Here is a 19,634-nt window from a genome sequence, read left to right as displayed (position 1 = left end):
AAAAAGTAACTACAAAATGGGAAACCATAAAGGATTCAAACGGAAGTACTAAGTGCCATCAATATATATAGCTTGTTAGATACACAACTGAAGACCTTTCAACATTAGTTCTGACTAGGTGATCTATCACTTTATTTGCCATTTGGTTGACGGTTTAGCTAGACTATGATTACACTTCAAAACTGAAATAATTCCATAATTTTCAAGGAAGTAAGTAGCCTTCTCTCTATTACTATTTGGCTAGTTGCCCTTTACTATAAAAGAACAAATTGTTCTCGAACTTTGAAGTTACCCAGACTAATAATTATGTTAACATTCATGGGTCACAAGAGAACAGTTAAATAATTCCATACATTAAATAATTTCACATATACGAACCTTACTGCAAAACTATGACTGTTGTGATTTGCATAGGAAATACAGGTAAGGAATGTTCCAAGTTGTATCGAAGGTATACATATATGAATATCAGTGAATTGACAAATATTCAAGACGACACCAACAATGTACGTATTTATAATGGCGATACACTAGCAGTAAGATGCAAGATAAGATAATGTTTCACACATCCTTACATATCCAACATACTGTACTTAAACTAGTTCGAATAACTAGTACATCAAATATGTTTGTCACTATGGTATTGTTTACTAGATGAGTGCTTTAGCATATTTCCGAGTTATCTTTCACTTCTCCATGAATATTTCACAAATGTTATGTCTACTATTGGCCACCTTTCATATAAATTTCAGACTACCTTTTTATTATTTTACGAGAGTCAGCGGATCGCGCATAAGTTATCATGCACAAATATATATTCTGATACAAGATGCTTATATTTAGGCTAGCTGTTTGGATAGGTTTATTGTATTATGGTGCTGAGTACGTATACAAGCTTGCAATTATCAGTATCTGAGCACATTCCCGCTACTTGGCCATTTAATGGCAGACCGAGAATTGGCTATTTAATATCTGACACCTTATTTATGAGTGTATGTAAGTGATCAACAAACGCTTTTAACTAACACTCGTAACTGATGTTTTTTCAAGTTTTCTGCAGTCTAAGGATTTGAAAATCCTCCGACTAATGTTTATTTGCTATGACAGATTATGAATATGCCAGTATTTCACTTTTGCAAAAAAGTCCTAATGCCTACTCTGGGCTTTTTTCTGCTATGTATTACTGCTATCAGTAAAGCTATACTGTACTAAGCCAGCCTTTAGCAAGCTGGCTGTTATTTAATTTGGTCTCCAGATCAGTTAATGCCAAATAAGTTCAGGAAAAAAAACTAATTCTACAAGACTTGCCTTCAGTTTATTTGTACAAAGCCTGATATTAGTCTCGCTCAACTCAGCCTGCTATCAATTCATTTTCTTCAGACCAGCTTTTACTATAAAAATACTACTTTTTTATTGTCAGCCAATATAATTTTGTTCCATTTTTATTGAATTACTTGAACAATTAGATAAAACATAGTTTAATAATTTGGAAAATATTCCTCATGAAAAATTGTACTCATCAAGTGCACATTTTTAGACCCGATAATTAGTACTGAAAATTGATATTCTTAGATAGTTTGAACGGCAAAATTATGAACTACACATACAATGTACTTGCATAGTCCACAGTTTTTAGTATCAATTCATCATTTGCAAGGTGAAAAGTGTGTGCATTGATGATTGAATACATAGTTAGTACTAAGTTGATATCTCCTCCAATTTCTGGTTGTTATATGCTTGAAAGATTTCTATGGTTTCCTACCATGTAGTTTTCCTATTGGCTGCTTTTCATCAATGTGATGACCAGGACCTAAACACTCAAACTAATTTTCTTCCATTTTGAAAAAAAAATAAACAGACGCCAAAGCTGTGAAAATACAAGCTTATTATTCATACTACTTAATATTCACCGTTCTTTAACTACCACAGTGTCTACTTATTTGCTTTCTTAACACAACTGATGCTTTTTGTGGCCATGTTTCTCTCAAATTTTTGACATTTACTCAGAAGGGTGAGATTTTGATTTCAGTATTTGATGATGACATTACTGTTTCTTGTGCCATTGAATGAGCCTGCTGTCAGTGTATATATACCAAAACATTTTCATAATTCTAGTGTGAGAGTAATAATTTTCAGTGGCACACATATACACTTTTGACCGAGTTGTCCCTTGTCATACACATGTTGATTGACTTTCTCATCAGCTGTCTTCATTACTTTCATGTGCACACAATGCGACCAAATCTTTTCCAGGTTGTGTCTCCAGTAGACGTACATGTTTGAGGGTTCACCCTTTTTTAGGAGTTCAGCACTGAATGCGGTAGCAAACAATGTTTAGAAAACATTAATGCGAGCAGGCCTCAAATATTCTTGAAGGCCTTTCTTTTTCCTAACACAAAAATTGGGTGAATTGAAAAACACAGCCTTAGATTGCTAATTTCAACCATTCTCAATACTACTGTTGTATAGAGATATCAGCGAAACTGAATACCAAAAGAGAATGACATCTAAACAATGTACATTGTTCATAAGACCAACAAAATATCTGAGACATAAGATGATTCAACAAGAAGAGATGCATTAACCAACATGCCAGAGAACCATCAAAAGACATTTGAGGCGATTGCATGCGAACAGCTCGGCCAGTCTGTTAGTCACGACTTAAATACTGAAAACTAACTATCACCATAATGGTATATTCTGTATTAGCTATTTTATCCTACTGTTACTACTTCTACTTTTATTCTAGAACTTTGTTACTCGTGTATAAGACATCTGGGTTCGTAAAAATGAAGAATGTCTTTATCACTGAAAACTACCATCCGAGTATTTGATATAACTCATGGTCTCAATTAGACATCTGGGATGTCTGACAACTAATTCCTCAATACTCAAACCAGGCTATAAGTACCGTCGAGGCGAACAGTCATACACCCTCAGCCTAGTCGGGATAAGAAAGGACCACAAGAATAAGTAACATCCCGTTTTATATGTGAGAATTGTGTAAGAGAATTTCTTGCGTTGTGCACATAATACTTACAGATGACAGACGTTAAATGTCAACCTTATTATGAAGCACATTACAATGCATTTGCAACAGCGCATGGTAGTCATTAGTCTTGACTGCAGAGGTTGCTTTCCAGAATGAAGCAATAGCGAGGAGCAACTAAAGAAACTTGTGGATAATTTATTCCAGAAGATCTTTTTATCAAAGTTTCTGTTGAACCAATATGAATTTATGCAGCATGTGATCGGCGCTATTAAATATTTGTGTAATACACACAGCTTTGCTGTCCCATAGAATGTAATGTCCGCTAATTGACAAACCAATAGCTAGCACAAAAAACTGTTTGTACGGCAGCAACTGATAACTTGCAAGCAAGTTATTAGTTGGCTTGCAAGTAATAACTTGTCCTGAAAGCAGAGGACACTCACAGTGCACTTTCATCAGCCTATAATTAGATAGTAGATAATCTTACAATGACTACAAAATCAGCAGCTCATGATGAGCCAACATCAATCCCTGCGAACTCCAGATGCTACATCGAAGCTTTGTACTAAGGACCAAATAAAATGAAGGGCTGCCCAGTTGACAGCTAAACATGATCAGCGGTATTGCTGAAACCCGAGCCAAATATATCACAGTACAATAATTTTAGTTACTGGTTTTCCCTAGGAGACTCCCAGAAGGAATGAAAAGGTAAGGGAACTCTTATATTACTAGAAAAACACAAGTTTGTTCATTTCCATTATTTTTCTTCTTTTGTTGCATAACAGACATTACACTTTAGTTTTTCTGTAAGAGTAGTTATAAAATGGTTTCACCCAATTCTCCTATAGCTGGCCATAGCTCTCGAAAAATTTAGTTGTAATATACTGAGCTTGTATTATAAGAGTGATCAGCTTCATCAATACCAGATAGAATCAAGCATGATTGCAGAACTCTCGTGAAAAAATTATGGCCTAACTAATTTGTTCCTTTCTGGAGTGAATCAATACCTGATCAGTTTTGAAAAGCTAAAAATCCCTTTGATGTTAAAGATAAACCTGAGAGTCTTATTTTGAATTTTTGCTAGTTTCTTTTATATTTTCAAGAGCAGGATCTCATATCTAATACCCATATTCTAGCCCAAGATCTCACTAGTTTTGTAAGCAACAAGCTTAGTTTTAGTACTTGCTATTTTTGCCTGTGCAGTATTGTCAGAGTTCTAAGAGCTTTGCTAGCATAAATGTTAACATGTTTAGTGAAAAAGAGATTGTACAAAAATTTCCCACCTAAATATTTGTGGCTGTGACAACTTTTTGACATTATGTCCTTTTTATTTGATAAGAGACTGATAAGTCTCTTTTCTCCTATAGAAAGTAAGAAACATTTGTTTATATTAAAAGACAATTGCCAGTATTGGTCCCATTCTTCTTACATGTTTAAATCACTCTTCAGAACATGCGTCTGTGATTCAACATAGTAAACCACAGCATCACCGGCAAACAATATACAATTAGAAATAAGCTTTTAGGCAAATCGTTGATGTATAATAAAAGCAAAAGAGCTCTAAGAACCGATCATTGAAAAACACCAAGTGATACATGTACTGTACTAGACTCGTGACTCTCAACAACATATGTTTGCTCCCTGTCTGGCAAAAATGTTATGATCTCAAAACGAACTGATCAACGATGCCATATCCATGTAGTTTAATAATCAGCTTATAGGTGATTGACTGAGTCAAAAGCCTTGTTAGTTGTTAAATTTTACTAGTTGTGCTTTTCAATTGTTTGAATTATAGAATAAAAAAGTATCTTTTACAGGTAAATATGAGTATTGCTTACAACACCTTAACACCTGCTTTAGTACCTGAACCAGTAATAATCAATTTAGTTCACAAAAGCTAAGCAAAAGTACACAAACTAAACATAATCAAAATAGAAAAAGATGGCAAAGCGAATTCTACACTGATGTTGTGTGTGGATTCAAATTAGTTATGCATAACATAAATTTCTCCATAAACAGCATAACACAGTATAATTGTCATATGGCACGCTCAAACATTTTACAAATCAGAGATATTGCTCTATTCCCTGTTAAACATATTGTGGTATGTTTATCAAACACTCAGTAAGCAACAGATCACTGGTACTTTTATTAAAATTCAAAACGCAACTAAATAGTCTATGTACATAGTCTAACACAAAGTCATTGCATCAAGCATGACGTAATGTAAGCATTGCAATAGGCTGTACATTCTACATAAGCAATACATTCTACATCCCCTCTTGATCTTAAGATCAACTGTTGTAAAACTATACAGCATACAATCTAATAGATCTCAGGATTAACTGACTTGTACAACCATTACAGCACAAAATTTGATAACCACTTGGGAAGACGTCTATCTCGAACAGGTCTGTTTTCAAAGTCACTATTTTGACCGAGATCAGAGTCAACAGGCTCTCGATTCAACTGAGCATTGTTATCAAGCAGGTCTGAAGTACTAAACTCAACTTCGACCTGATTAGACTCTTTAGTTGGCCTAGTTGATACATGTACACCATCTGCAATTTCGTCTTGATGAGCCAATCTAAGGTCAGACACATGCCTATTTGTGCCATCGACTTTAACCGAAGTGCTAGAATTTATCTTTGTCACTTTTCGGCATTTCCACTTATCAAAGCACCTAGCATTAACTGGCTTGACATAAATGGTGTTGCCAACTTTGTATGGGTTAAGGCTGCAGTCTCTATTGTCACTTAGCTTTTGTGGTATTTCTGTCGGTTTGGTCGCCCCTGTTAAGTCACTGCGATAGCTGTATAGTTCTTCTACAGGCACTATACCATTGGAGTTTGGTGAATTGTTATACCAATATGCCATTTCTTCAGGTCCTTTACCAGTTCTCATGATTGCTCTTTTTATAGTACGGTGATGTCTTTCAATTATTCCATTTCCAGTAGGTTTATAGGCACAGCTGAGGATCTGCTCTACACTCCATTTCTGCAGAAACTCTTTCATTCTAGCGCTTGTGAAACATGGGCCATTGTCACTCAGAAACTCCTTAGGAGGTTCACGTTCTCGAAACACATTGTTCAACTGTTTGATTACTACGTCTGATGTTTCATTAGCCAGTTTGAACCAAAGAAAAAACCTGCTAGGCCCACAATCAATAATAGTCAGATAAGGTCGACTGTTCACATGAGTAATATCTGATGCAAGGCACTCCCATACATTTGTTACATTTAGCTGACCATGATCCCATTTAATTGGATGAGGATCTACACTGTTACACATAAGACAAGTTTTCACTACTTGCTCAACTATGTCTTTCTTGACTGTTCGTCCAAGCTTTTTCTGTGCCAAGTACAGGGTTTTGTTGACACCAAAGTGGTGGTCTTGATGAGCTTTTTTTACGTCTTCTATCTCATCTGTGTTAGAAAGTACAACCCCTGAGCATGCAACAACTTGTAGCCATTTCTTTGGTACTCTGGTTAGGACATCCGACTTGTTCTCACCTGATGGAACAAGTTTGATCATTAGTGTTAACCTGTATTCATCAATCAGCTGACCAATAATTCCAAGTCTACGTCGAATGATCAACTCACTGAGGCCAGTAACCTTAGGCCTTTTGGTATCTTCTATCACTGAATTTATCCACCCATAAACGGTAGCTGAATCTGTGATCACTTGCACATTTGTCATTTTCCACTTTAGCGCTATATTGATTCCTTTCAATGCAGCTTCTAGCTCAGCAACATTTATATGAGCACCATCATCCTCTTTACGTAGCCATGCTGCATCCTCAACAGTGTAACCATCTACCTCCAGGGACACTCCGAGAGCCAAGTTGCTGGCGTCACACCACACAGTACACTGAGAGGTCTTCTTGACATCCCACTTGCCTCTCACTGGGTCTTGCTCTTGTACTCTTTGAAATATTTCACCCAACAAAGATTTCAAAGAACTAGAAACTGTTTCAGACCAGTCTATGTCATTGGTCAATCTCTTTACATAGTTACAAGCAACTCTTAACTATCCAGCAACTGGGTAATGTACAACTAGTTTGCCACAAATGGAAAAAGGTCTCTTTTCGTAACCTTTTCTAAAACTACAGGCAAATCACCATCTCGCTTCCAGTTGTACTGATCATCTTCTGCATTGTTTACTCTAAGACCCAACACACGAGTATCTGATAGTGTCAATGGGTCTTTGCCACAAGTCCAAACCTTAGTAAGTGAGCTCTAACAACATCAGCTTGAACCACCTCCTCGTTAACCCAAATGTCATCAATGTAGTGATCAGTTCCATTGCAAATCTGTTCATCTAATAACAGCACTTTATCTATGATCTTGGACATGATCTTGGGAGCAACATTCAAACCAAATCCCATGCGTGTCATTACATACGTTTTACCTTTGTACCTCACTGCCTGGAATCTTTTCAGACTGGGCTCTATATGAACTTGTAGATAAGCCTTCTTCAAATCTAATAGACATTCTTTGCATCCCCTAACCTCCAATTTCGAAGTTTTTCTTGGCAGATTGCAGTCTCAACACCTGGATTATTGTGAATATAGTTGTTGAGTTCACGGTAATCCATAACTGGGCAAATCTTATTGAGCTTGTTTGGTTGTTTTGCAGCCATCAATGGAATTATCCCCTCTACATGACCGTAGACTGTGCTATCATATAACTCCAGCCATTCATCATCTATCCAGCGTTGCGCTTCATCAAACTCTTTTCTGTCATCATCATTTATCTTGTATTCAGAGCAATGATTTTGTAGAATCAGTTCATCATCGTTCCACTTGACAAATCATGCACTACCATCAAACCATGCTATGAAACCTTTATCATCAATCTCTAAACTACTCTGGTGTCTTGTGCCAACACTTATCACTGGCAACTCACCACCAAACTTAACACCATTGTGAACATCAACATTAACTCCACCGAGTTTAGCAATAGCATCTATTCTCAATATCACTTGTGCTCCACCTACTAGTGCTGGCGCAATCAAGCACTGCAGAGGAAGCTCTTCATTTCCTGTGACATTGACTTCTAACACAGTTTCACCCTTACACTCAGTAGTTTTACCATTTAACATGCTGACAATTCGAACAGGACCGCTAGGCCTTTTACCCAATTTAACACAAAAATCATCTAAAACGACAGTCTGTTCGCAACCAGTATCTACAAGAGCTCTTGCAGATACTTTGTTCACATATATATTAATAAATGGTAGCACCTCTTTGTTCAGTGACTTGTAGCGGGGAGAGTATGCGGTGCAGACACTTCCCCATTCTCGTTTCCCTTAGCATTGGGGCAATTCCTAGCTATGTGATTGCCAAGCTCTTGACAGTTGTAACACTTTATTAGCCTTTTTGCACTCTTTACAACCTTGGATGGACACTGGTGGGCTCCATGACCTCTGCCATTACAAATTGAACAAATTTGTCCAGCAGGTTTTGAGCCTACATACCCCATTGCACAGACTCCTTGTGCTCCAACATTGCTAGACATAATCATTCTTGCTCTTGTGGCCAACTCCGACAACGAAAGGTTTTTAACTGCTGAAATGGATTTAATCTGGGTAGCTACATCAATTGGTAATCCAGCCACAAAAGCACACTTCAACAAGGGTTCTGGTATTATTTGGCCAATCAGAGCTACTAGCCTACGCAAATCTGCCAGGTAGACATCAACAGTTTCTCCTTCTTTGTATATCCTTCTTTGTAGTTGTCCATACTGATCACTACATTGATGACATTTGGGTTAACGAGGCGGTTCCAGCTGATGTTGTTAGAGCTCACTTACTAAGGTTTGGACTTGTGGCAAAAGACCCATTGACACTATCAGATACTCGTGTGTTGGGTCTTAGAGTAAACAATGCAGAAGATGATCAGTACAACTGGAAGCGAGATGGTGATTTGCCTGTAGTTTCAGAAAAGGTTACGAAAAGAGACCTTTTTAGTGTCGGCTGACAGTTGTTTATAAATGGCGAATGCTGGTCCAGACAGAAAGAGTGGCACAAAAGATTTCAACTCCGTAATATTCTGCAGCTCAGCTACAAGCTCTAACTTGTCACACCACCCAGAAAAGTCACCACTCTTCTCTACGTCTTCATAGGTTTTAATCAAGTCTGAAAGTTTTACTGCCATTATTGCCACAAGTTTGCCGAAATAGCTTGTGGTATGTTTATCAAACACTCAGTAAGCAACAGATCACTGGTACTTTTATTCAAATTTAAAACGCAACTGAATCGTCCATATACATAGTCTAACACAAAGTCATTGCATCAAGCATGACGTAATGTTACTAATGTAAGCATTGCAATAGGTTGTACATTCTACATAGGCAATATTTTCTACGCATATAAGACACTCTACTTAAACTCGTGGTGACAAAAAGTATTCTATCTCATCGGAGATAATTCAGAGGTATGTGCTCCGGCAAAACAAAATTTGCGTTGGATACAGTATGCTGCAAACCAAGATACTGCTAATAATTTTATGAACGCCCAAGCAATAGAATTTTTGGCAATTTTCGTTCCAATACATTTTGAAATAACTGCAGTGAGCAGTAAGCAGAACACACTTGTTTTTCAATCAGTGAAAAAGGTCACTTTGATTTTCACGATGTTCGAAATTTTTCAATGTCGTATTAAGGTGAAGCTATAACTTGCTCATTCACCGTTCTGTCGGCATTGATGGGCATCTGTTTGTTTCACGAAAATCTGGTTTTGTAACTCTTGGGCTAAGTTCAAATTTCCGCTAATACAGGTTTCGAACCATTTTCGATATCCTGTCGCTAAGTGTAATATTGTTCTGTTTTTAGTCAATTATGCAGTTTACAGCTATGATAACGTTTGGTAAGCGCCGTGTTTATGCTACTCTTGATCATTGACGTTTTAGATTTCTTATCTGTCATCTCAATCATGTCATGATACTCGAATAAGATGTACCTTTAATAATAATATACTGGTTCTACCTGTCTTCTAATATATGTAACAGACCATATAGCCGTTGCAGCGATACAGTGTTTAATCTTTGATTCTGGCATGTAAGATTGAGCAAGCTGATAGTTACAACAAATTTGGTTTAAGCTGTTCAACTGATCTGTTCACGATCTGATGGCTAGCTATGCGCCTAGTTCAGCAATGTCATCTTAGTTGACGTTACTGTTTCGTTCCCAAGGCAGTATTAGTAATTGATGATATATTATATCATCATGTAATATATGTATTATAATGTATTGTATATGTCAATACGCATATATATATATTTATTTTATAATTCATGTATATATATTTTAATCATTTTATATTCATATATTTTACCATTCAGCAGTTAAAACTAAAGATTTCAGTTTACTTAATGAATGATAGGTAACAGCCATGAAATTTTAATTAGTAAATAGCTTTTAATGTTTACAGTTTTTATACATTTCATCTAAAGGCTCTATTTTAATATTGAGCACTCTGCTTCTAGTGAACTGCAACCTTCTTCAGTATATATGTATATAATATTTTTATTTATTTATATACATGTATATTTTATAATAGATATATATCAACTATTCAACTGTTTCACATAGCAGCCCCAAAAGATTGTGCAAAATATCATGCGTGTTTAGTGGCTATATTAATTAAATAATTCCACCAAACATGTATGATATGATCTACTCCAATTTTCTGTATTGGGCGGTTAATCAGTTGAGGCACGCAATTTTACAATAGTCTTTGAGATTTCTAGTAACTGTTATTATTTTGCTTCCAAGTAAAATCTAGATTGCATTCATTGTGCTAGCATTCTGAGCTCTCACCTCGAAATCTCTTCTTATAAGGTTTGATAATTCTCCGTTTGTCTGATTACCAATTTATTGATTTTAATCAATACATTAAATAAATTAATTATAAAATAAAATCAATGATAAAATCAATCAATAAATGCATACCTAAAAGTACGCATTTATGGTTATTGTGGCTTCCAAGTAACTGAGTTATTCGAACTCGTGTATTATTCTCAGTTGATTAGGTGAAACAAAAAACTTTTCGGGTCAAAAATGTAATACTATTGTCAACATTTAAATCTGAGCTGTTCAGGATTTGATGGAAGTTGAATTAGTTCGAAGTTGAAATGGCATTACCTAACTATAAATTATTGCAGCTCACTGACTGCCTCTTTTTAAAAATTGAAAGCTTTACAACAGTTTTTTTTTAATAAACTGGTTTTCATATCTTTTAATTTTCTACTTTTTTCCGTCATTCCGTCACGCTTTCCACATTATTGTCCTTTGCCCCACAGCGTTGTTATAATTCACTCACCGGCAAACTGGCTGCCATTAAATTTTTTGTTTCCAGATCAGTTAATAACAATTGGGGTTGTAAGAAAACTAACTAATTCTACTAGACTTGCCTTCAATTAGCTGTGCACAAAGCCTGATGCCACTCTAGCTTGACATGGAAGTCAAATGCAACTTGTACAACTCGTAGCCTTTAAAGGATGACTGATCATACAATTCAAATATACAATACAGATTATACAATTATACAAATGTAATCTCATTATAAACAGAGTTTAAAAGGCAGGTCTTTGGCAAACTCCTCAAAAATACTTCCAAAAGTTCTACACAAAGCTCATAAGAGATGACAGAGATGGCTAATTTGTAGATTCGCCTCCTAGATCCCTGTATTCACATTGTAATATTTGCTCACGTAAGCACATAATACACAGTGAATACAGGTTCGGGAGGCAGTTGGTCATCCATTGTTACTTATTCACCCTAGGATTGTATTTATCTTTATCAACATAATAAACTTTTATGATAAGTGCAGTATGTGTTATCATATACATATATGCTTAGGTTACCCATTTATCTCTGTATGTACATTTGAATGTTTTAGTAGTCCTTCTGCAGTTGAGTTTCAACTACTTATCCGAGGCTGGTCCCTTATATGAAACGCAGGCCAAGATACTAAAACAATTCTCAGACACCGAGGCTGCAGTGGCACCTCAGGTTAACTCGAGCAGTCCCTTGCAAGTTCATGTACAGTTCACTGATGCACACATCGTTGAATTGGTATGCGCCTTTAGAATCCTTCTGATTGCTAAATACTCTTATCTGTGATAAGTGATCGCTTTGAGACTAACTTGAAACTGTCTTGTTTGTAGAGTGAGAAGAAGGGAATGATGGTCACATCTCTGTTTCCTACACTGGTGGGTGAGACAAATCTCTATTGTAGCAACTCTTTGTAAAAAGCTAATTCCATCTCATATTATGATGTATTTACTCTGCTACATGATGTCCTGCTGTATGTAGGCAGGACCTTTAATGAAATATATTGAGATAAACCCTGATGTTTCCATGCTTCGAGAGTCAGTTCATAGGAGCACCATTGAGTCTTGAATGCATGGAAATGTATTAGACCGTTAAAAGTTGGATAGTTTTGACAGCGAGCTTTTAACCAATAGGAACAACACCCTCGAAAAATTTTTATCTGTTGCTAGTGATATCTAGCTTGTATTGAACTTGTTACTGTAGGTATATCTACATTTACTATAATAAGAATTGATTAAACATAATCTTTACTATTATAAAAGTCGTGTCCATCTAGTCCAAGTTTCATCCATTTGTTCTGTTAGTGTTTGTGATAATGGATTTCTTCCTCTGAGATTTGAATTTGTAACATTTGACTTACCACCCTGACAGTCTGTCACCTGGACTTGTCATCCAATTTCTGGAGTTTAAGAATAGTTTTGCACATTCTTATTCTCTGAGCTTTATCTAAACGCCTGACGATTCTACACTGCCCATTAGACTGTCAGGGTACCAAGTTTTGATGTCAAGCCAAACTGTATAAAAATTAATTAATACTTAAATAAAATACGTATCTTCAAAAAAGTCACTGAAATTATATGTTAATAGCACTTAGTTACTGGAACAGAGTAACAACTGTATACAACGTTCATTGATCTTTGAACCTAATTTCATTTTGACAAAACAATAAATACAATGTATATATATTTTCTTGCTATATATTTTTAATTGTATAACAACATGAGTTTATAAAACTATGTTTCATAGAGTACTCTGTAACTGTATGGAATTCTATCAGCAATTGAATTTCTTCAATGTCTATAATGGTTTTACAAAATATATTTTCAAAACGTGAAAACAACTTGAATACAATAGTAATAGTATAGTTAGTAAAATGTAATTACATGCACAGAGTGCTCAGATTAACCAGTGAGTAACAAGCAAAGAGCCCTCAGTTTGACAAGTTGAGTGGATTAAACGTAACCAGTTCAGTGACCTCAGTTTCTCAAGTTCAATCTACTCAAAGTGAAAAATTTGGTGTCTTCTCTGATGAATTTATAGTAATCTGCAGATTTTACTAAATGTGATCACTTTTGAGGATTCAGCTGCACCACTTTAGATTTCTCAGTTGAAGGTTCAGGAGGACTAGAGCAGAATATTGTATGCTGTTGTAAACACAAACGCTGTTAGCAACTCAAGCAGACATGTTTTGTAGTCATGGGTGGATGAAAGGTTAACATGGGAAGAAGAAGTTGATATGATACCAGTATCTGAGGGTGATATCTGGACACCATCTCTGGATGTTTTAGACAAGTGGGTTATCCACATGGTTCACTTATATGAAGGACCATCAGTGTAATTTTATACATGGAAATAACAGGAATAATAATAATCGTAGTTAATATTCGTATTAGTCAACGTTATATATAGGTATGTTGAGTATAAGTTTTCTCATTATCAAATACAATATATGATATCATCCGTAACAAACCGCGCAGTACTGTAATTAAAACAAATGTCAACAACCATTATTAAATCTTGAGTAATAAATGCAGCTCTACAGATTCTAGTCTCTGATTAGAACTGAGATACCTTTGTTTTAAATATAGTCGTAGCACTTTACATGCTTTGTTTTCTCATTAGAAACCAACCAAGTTTTTAACTAAGTTATGTCTTATCTGCCAATCAAAAAGCCTGAAAACGATGGAGAAGAAACTTTTTAATTGCACTACTGCACTATTTGAAGAATTGAAAAAAGTTTTTTTAAAAGTTTCTTTGTAAATTAAAAAATAAAATTCATAGTTATTCACTAATGACTTTAAGCAATTATAATTGTTAGCACCTATTAGCTAGCAGATTAACTCTTAGCTGCAACAATTGTTGTAAGCACCTGTTTACTTCTGTTGTAAGCACCTGTTTACTTGTGTCACTTTCATATTTTAGAATTTGTAACATACTTATTTACTTTGTGATTCGCTGAGATTATGGCCTCTTGTTATTCTGCATTACTCATGGTTACAGAATGCAGTGACTTGTTCTGTATTATTTATTTATTTATTTAGTAAGGTTACATTTACATGAAGGCTGTTCTACTACAATTATTGCTGCTAATATTTGGATTAGACTCATTTTGTTACACAACATAATATACTTGTTATTTGTTTTGACATAGTTTTAGCTGTGTAGCAGTATATTTTTTTTATCATTTTGAAAAGATGTTTCGATCAGACTCAAAATCATATAAGTATTCAACAAAGTGACTGTATTTTTTATGCGTTATGAAATGCTGTGTATATTAATGTTCTGGTGTGAAACGGCCTACTCTGTATATGGTATTATATGTGATATTAAATCTTACAGACTTGAGGCAACACAAATAATGTCTATTCCTCGTCTTCTTGTCTACCGTAATGGAACAGTGTTCTACACACTGCATATCACCGCCAACACCCCTTGCAGTATGAACCTAGTCAGTTTTCCCTTTGATACCCAGTACTGCCATATCGAGTTGGTATCATGGTCAGGTTCGGCATCAACGGTGCGTGAATATATCAACATTATATATTGTTAGCTCAGGCTAAATGTAATTTTCTCAGACTACGGTAGTTTTGATGTTTGATATATTTCATGCTGAGGTTACTCACAAACATTCGTTTATGCCAAACTTCATGCTTACTAGATTAGTATGACAATTCGGTAACTGCTCGTGGCATCTTTTTACAGATAGAGATGCACTACATGGAGCCGAGCTACAACATATCATTCTATGGTGATCATATCAACTGGAAATTGCTTGATATGACAATTACTGTCTCAGATTTCTATGATGTGGTCACTCAACTTGAATACTCCAAAATTCGCATGAGTATACACGCTTCAAGATCAAGTTCCTACTACTACAGGCTGTTTGTCGCTCCTGCTGCTGTCTGTCTCTTTGTTATTCCTGTTGTTCACTTTCTGCCCCCCTCATCCAATGAGAAACTTACTCTAGGTGTGTTAAGACGTCTACAATAAACCCTCCTTGTTCAGTATAATCCATTTTGGTAAATTTTAAGTGTCATTGCAGGCAAGTTTCAATTCACTGACTTGCCTTTGTTGAGGAAGATGTGAGAGAGTCAGTCATATTAATAGCATAGATATCTTGAATATCTTCTATTTATAATTTTTCACTGCTAATGTTCTGTTGGAGTAAAACTTTAAAAGTTCCACCAGATTTTTACTCATCCACAAAGTCTGACTCTGGTCTCTTCTTGTCACAATGGAATTTCCGAAATGTTCCCTAATAAGTCACCTTTACCTTCTATTTGATAGGGGGTCTTATGCTTGTTGCAATGTCACTATGGAATTTCCGAAATGTTCCCTAATAACTTAATAAGTCACCTTCACCTTCTATTTGATAGGGGGTCTTATGCTTGTTGCAATGTCACTATGGAATTTCCGAAATGTTCCCTAATAACTTAATAAGTCACCTTCACCTTCTATTTGATAGGGGGTCTTATGCTTGTTGCAATGTCACAATGGAATTTCCGAAATGTTCCCTAATAAGTCACGTTCACCTTCTATTTGATAGGTGGTCTTATGCTTGTTGCTGCAACAATTATGTTTGAGATGATCGAAGATTTCTTTCCGTCAACTTCACTTCAGCATGTACCCCTGATTTGTAAGTTCACACGCAATTGATATGTACTTCCCATGTATTTCCTTCAATTCACAGTTTTATGTTTCCGTCAGCCCCTGTTGTGTATCCTTGTAGCCTCAGGTCACCTAGTACTGCACTGATATGATAAAATGTGTTGTTGTACATGCATCAATTCAATTTATGTCATATCTTATCAATTGGTAGATGTCAAATTTAATGCAAAGCATGGTGTTAGCACCCTGACTATTTGATCTGATTGGTTCAATGATTATTTTCAGTGCACTACTACACGTTCCTTCTGATCAGCATTTTCATGAGTTTGCTGCTCTCCTGCATGTCAGTCATGATTGGCACAGGAGAGTCCAAATCAGCTAGAGTTCCTCGTTTCCTTCGGATCGTAAGTCCGCTTTTTTCTATCCAGAAATATTGAGCAAACACTTCGGCTTCATCACTTCTTATTGACGGTTAGTGTGTGAGTCAACCACTGCTGGATTTAATTTACGGGAATGTATTTAGGACTGTAATTTAGCCTTACGTTTGCTGTGGTAAAGGGTCAGATTTTACAAAGTGCAGCTTGAATGTGTCACTGTCTGTAAGGTGTAACAGCATTTCTCAGTTGTGCCATATTTGCTGTCACATACCATTACCCAACAGTCAACACCACAGATACTGTACAGCAACTTCACACTCAACTCCATATAATATGGGTATCAGCTGGTGGGCCTTACTGCCATTGAGAAGTGAAGCGGAGAAGAGAAATGTGAGGAGACAGCACCAAGTCTCACTCATGCGTAGGATGTTTCTTTTAGAAAGAGTACTCTAGTTGTCATTGACCATCGCTCAAAGCTAAGAGTTGAGATGGAGATGCTGTTTAATAGATTGAATTATGAAATATACTGTAGCGGTAACTAGTCGTTCTCATTGATCTATACTCCACTTCAGTGCTGCATCGACCGACTTGGCTACATTTGCTGTGCCAGAGGCAGGACAAGCCGCTATGATTATGAGCTGCTCCATCTGGAGAAAGCGCTGCGTTTTAGTGCCCTCCGTCAGACTAGCCGCGAGCCGGATGATGAACAGGAGTTGGCTGAGGTTACCGATGAGGGCGAAGAAGCTACTGCTGCTAACAACCACGTGGCACGGGTGGGTTACATATGTCATCAGTTCATAACATTAGACTGTTGCGCCTATAACACTATAACATCAGTTTGTGTGTGTGTCCGTTTGAGGGAACACTGAGCAATCATGTTATAGGAAACGATGCTTGCTTGAGAAGGATGTGTGGGGTATATTGCAAAGTATGGTATAGTAGACGCTCCTATAACGTATACCCCCTATAACGTAACTTTCAGATAGCGTAAACAATTTATGTGAAGTTTTTGCTTCATACTACTTAGGAAATTCCATATAAATCATGTATAAGTGTGAAGTCGCCCAAGTTCTCAATTTCGATTTGAATATTGGTTTATTTGCTAGACTTGCGGAAGACAAAACGTTGTGCATTATATCTATTATTTTTGTATATAAATTTCACGACATTTTAGTTCGTCATATTAATTCGTCATATGGGCCAACAAAACAGAGAATAGGATAGCTACAATTGCTTATAAATACTTAAGGCGATCAATTGGTGCAGGTCTTACAGCGTCGATACAGGTCTAGCAATTTGAATGTCACGAGTTGGAGTATTGTCGGAAAGTATCTTTTATCCCAACCTTGACCCTTGGGTACAAATGAAATCGAACAGGTAGAACCACTTTTTATAGTAAAAAGATTTTGTGGTTTTGCTTTATTGTAAACGTACAAAATATTTTTTATTAGTTTTACTTTGCAGAATAGACTTTGCTGTTTAGAAAAATAAGCAAATCGTTGTAAGTCATCATCGAAATGTGCAGTCCCTCTCAACTTGTTGTAAACTTACCGCAATCATGATCTATAAAACCAGTGAGATTAATCATAAAAAGGAGAAAAGTTGCCGATGTAAGCCAAATAATTCTGCAGTTGCGGTACAGCCCATAAATTGGACGAGTTATGTCAAGTTTTTCCTTTTTGCATGGCCAAATGGGTAAGTTTGGAAAGATCTTGGAACGGATAAAGCAATTTACATGCATTTTACTGTTCTCATAACGTAAATTCCCTATAACGTAAACAGTCCCGGAACAGATTATTTACGTTTTTGGAGCGACTACTGTATTAGCATTATCATGCTCCAGGTGGGTGAGTCATATGCTGAGTTTCGAGCTGTATAGCTGGTCTGCTTTATTACAAAAAAATATGGTTGTTTGGCAAGATGTATCCATGGCACATGGGTTACTGCCACAATTGTTATCAATGTCAGAGAGGAACACCTGCATGTCAAGCGCATTCTCTATAGCAGCTAAGCAATGCCACCATGACAGTTGCCATTTTGTGTTGTAGAGCACCAGTGAGGATGGTTTGAAAGAAGTCTTGAAGACACTAATTAATGAGCTGCAGTATTCAAGATACAAAGAGCAGATAAAGGCGGAGTGGTTACAGCTCGCAATGGTTATAGACAGGACAGGAGGTCTCCTTCTCCTCGGTATCGCGGTCATTGTCACCTCTGTCATCACTCTTAATACCTCATCTTAGAGTCCTCTTTGTCAAGGTTGTTTGGCCTTTTCTTCCCCGAACAATCAATTTAGTTCGATTATTAAAATATGAGCATGGCCATGACGAGTTATTTTTTAGCCCGAGCAGGTTAGGGGGACACATGTGTCTGAGAAACACACAGTATACTAGCCAAGCGCGAGTCACTCGTATATCTAATCACCCACTCAATGTTGTTGCTGGTTATTGTTTCTTGGAAAGATTTTGTCACATATAGGCCTGTCATACAGGTCACACATAGGCCTGTCATACAGGTCACATGTCACATATAGGCTTGTCATACGGGTCACATGTGTCACATATAGGCCTGTCATGCAGGTCACATGTCACATATAGGCCTGTCATACAGGTCACATATAGGCCTGTCATGCAGGTCACATGTCACATATAGGCTTGTCATACAAGTCACATATAGGCCTGTCATGCAGGTCACATGTGGGCTTGCCATACAGGTCACATGTCGCATATAGGCCTGTCATACAGGTCACATGTCACATATAGGCTTGTCATACGGGTCACATGTCACATATAGGCCTGTCATACAGGTCACATATAGGCCTGTCATGCAGGTCACATGTCACATATAGGCCTGTCATGCAGGTCACATGTCACATATAGGCCTGTCATGCAGGTCACATGTGGGCTTGCTATACAAGTCGCGTGTTCCATATACATCAGTTTTATTGTAAATTAATCATGCATAATTACCGCAAGTTTTTTTTCGCTGATGCATTTAAACATTCCACAAGCTGTCCTAAATTTTTATATTATGATTTTTAGACATTCCTAATTTTGTTATCTTATCAATTACAACACATATGTACAATTGTTGTTAGTTATTATGCGAGACTATTGAGAAGAAATGTACTTTTACTCTGTAATATCATAGTCAACAGTTTGCTTGATAATTTGTAGTTCACGATTGCCATTGATGATTGGTCAGATTTGAGCAGTTGGCAAACCTGACACAGGTTACTGCTTTTATACTTGTCTTGATAGTATGAATTCTACGATTTCTTTGCAATGTTCTATGATGTGATGTTAGCTAATGTTTAAAAAG

The 19,634-nt window shown here is 36.5% G+C and overlaps 2 protein-coding genes across 2 annotated transcripts; one reads left to right on the top strand and one right to left on the bottom strand.

The window, feature by feature from the left end:
- Positions 1-5,353: 5,353 nt before the first annotated feature.
- On the bottom strand, positions 5,354-7,379 carry LOC137390456 (uncharacterized). Its single transcript, XM_068076786.1, has 2 exons — positions 7,236-7,379; positions 5,354-6,994 (listed from the first exon to the last, which is right to left on the bottom strand). The coding sequence occupies exons 1-2, from the start codon at positions 7,377-7,379 to the stop codon at positions 5,354-5,356; spliced, it is 1,785 nt and encodes a 594-aa protein (XP_067932887.1).
- Positions 7,380-8,566: 1,187 nt separating this feature from the next.
- Positions 8,567-19,610, top strand: LOC137390448 (neuronal acetylcholine receptor subunit non-alpha-2-like). Its single transcript, XM_068076780.1, has 12 exons — positions 8,567-8,636; positions 8,728-8,924; positions 9,826-9,859; positions 11,894-12,069; positions 12,162-12,206; positions 13,523-13,620; positions 14,668-14,845; positions 15,031-15,298; positions 15,878-15,967; positions 16,225-16,343; positions 16,889-17,089; positions 18,365-19,610. The coding sequence occupies exons 1-12, from the start codon at positions 8,567-8,569 to the stop codon at positions 18,554-18,556; spliced, it is 1,668 nt and encodes a 555-aa protein (XP_067932881.1). The 3' UTR covers positions 18,557-19,610.
- Positions 19,611-19,634: the final 24 nt, after the last annotated feature.

The sequence above is a fragment of the Watersipora subatra genome, chromosome 1 (genome assembly GCF_963576615.1).
Source record: "Watersipora subatra chromosome 1, tzWatSuba1.1, whole genome shotgun sequence".
Classification (NCBI taxonomy): Eukaryota; Metazoa; Bryozoa; class Gymnolaemata; order Cheilostomatida; family Watersiporidae; genus Watersipora; species Watersipora subatra.
This window is presented reverse-complemented; position numbering and strand designations above follow the sequence as displayed.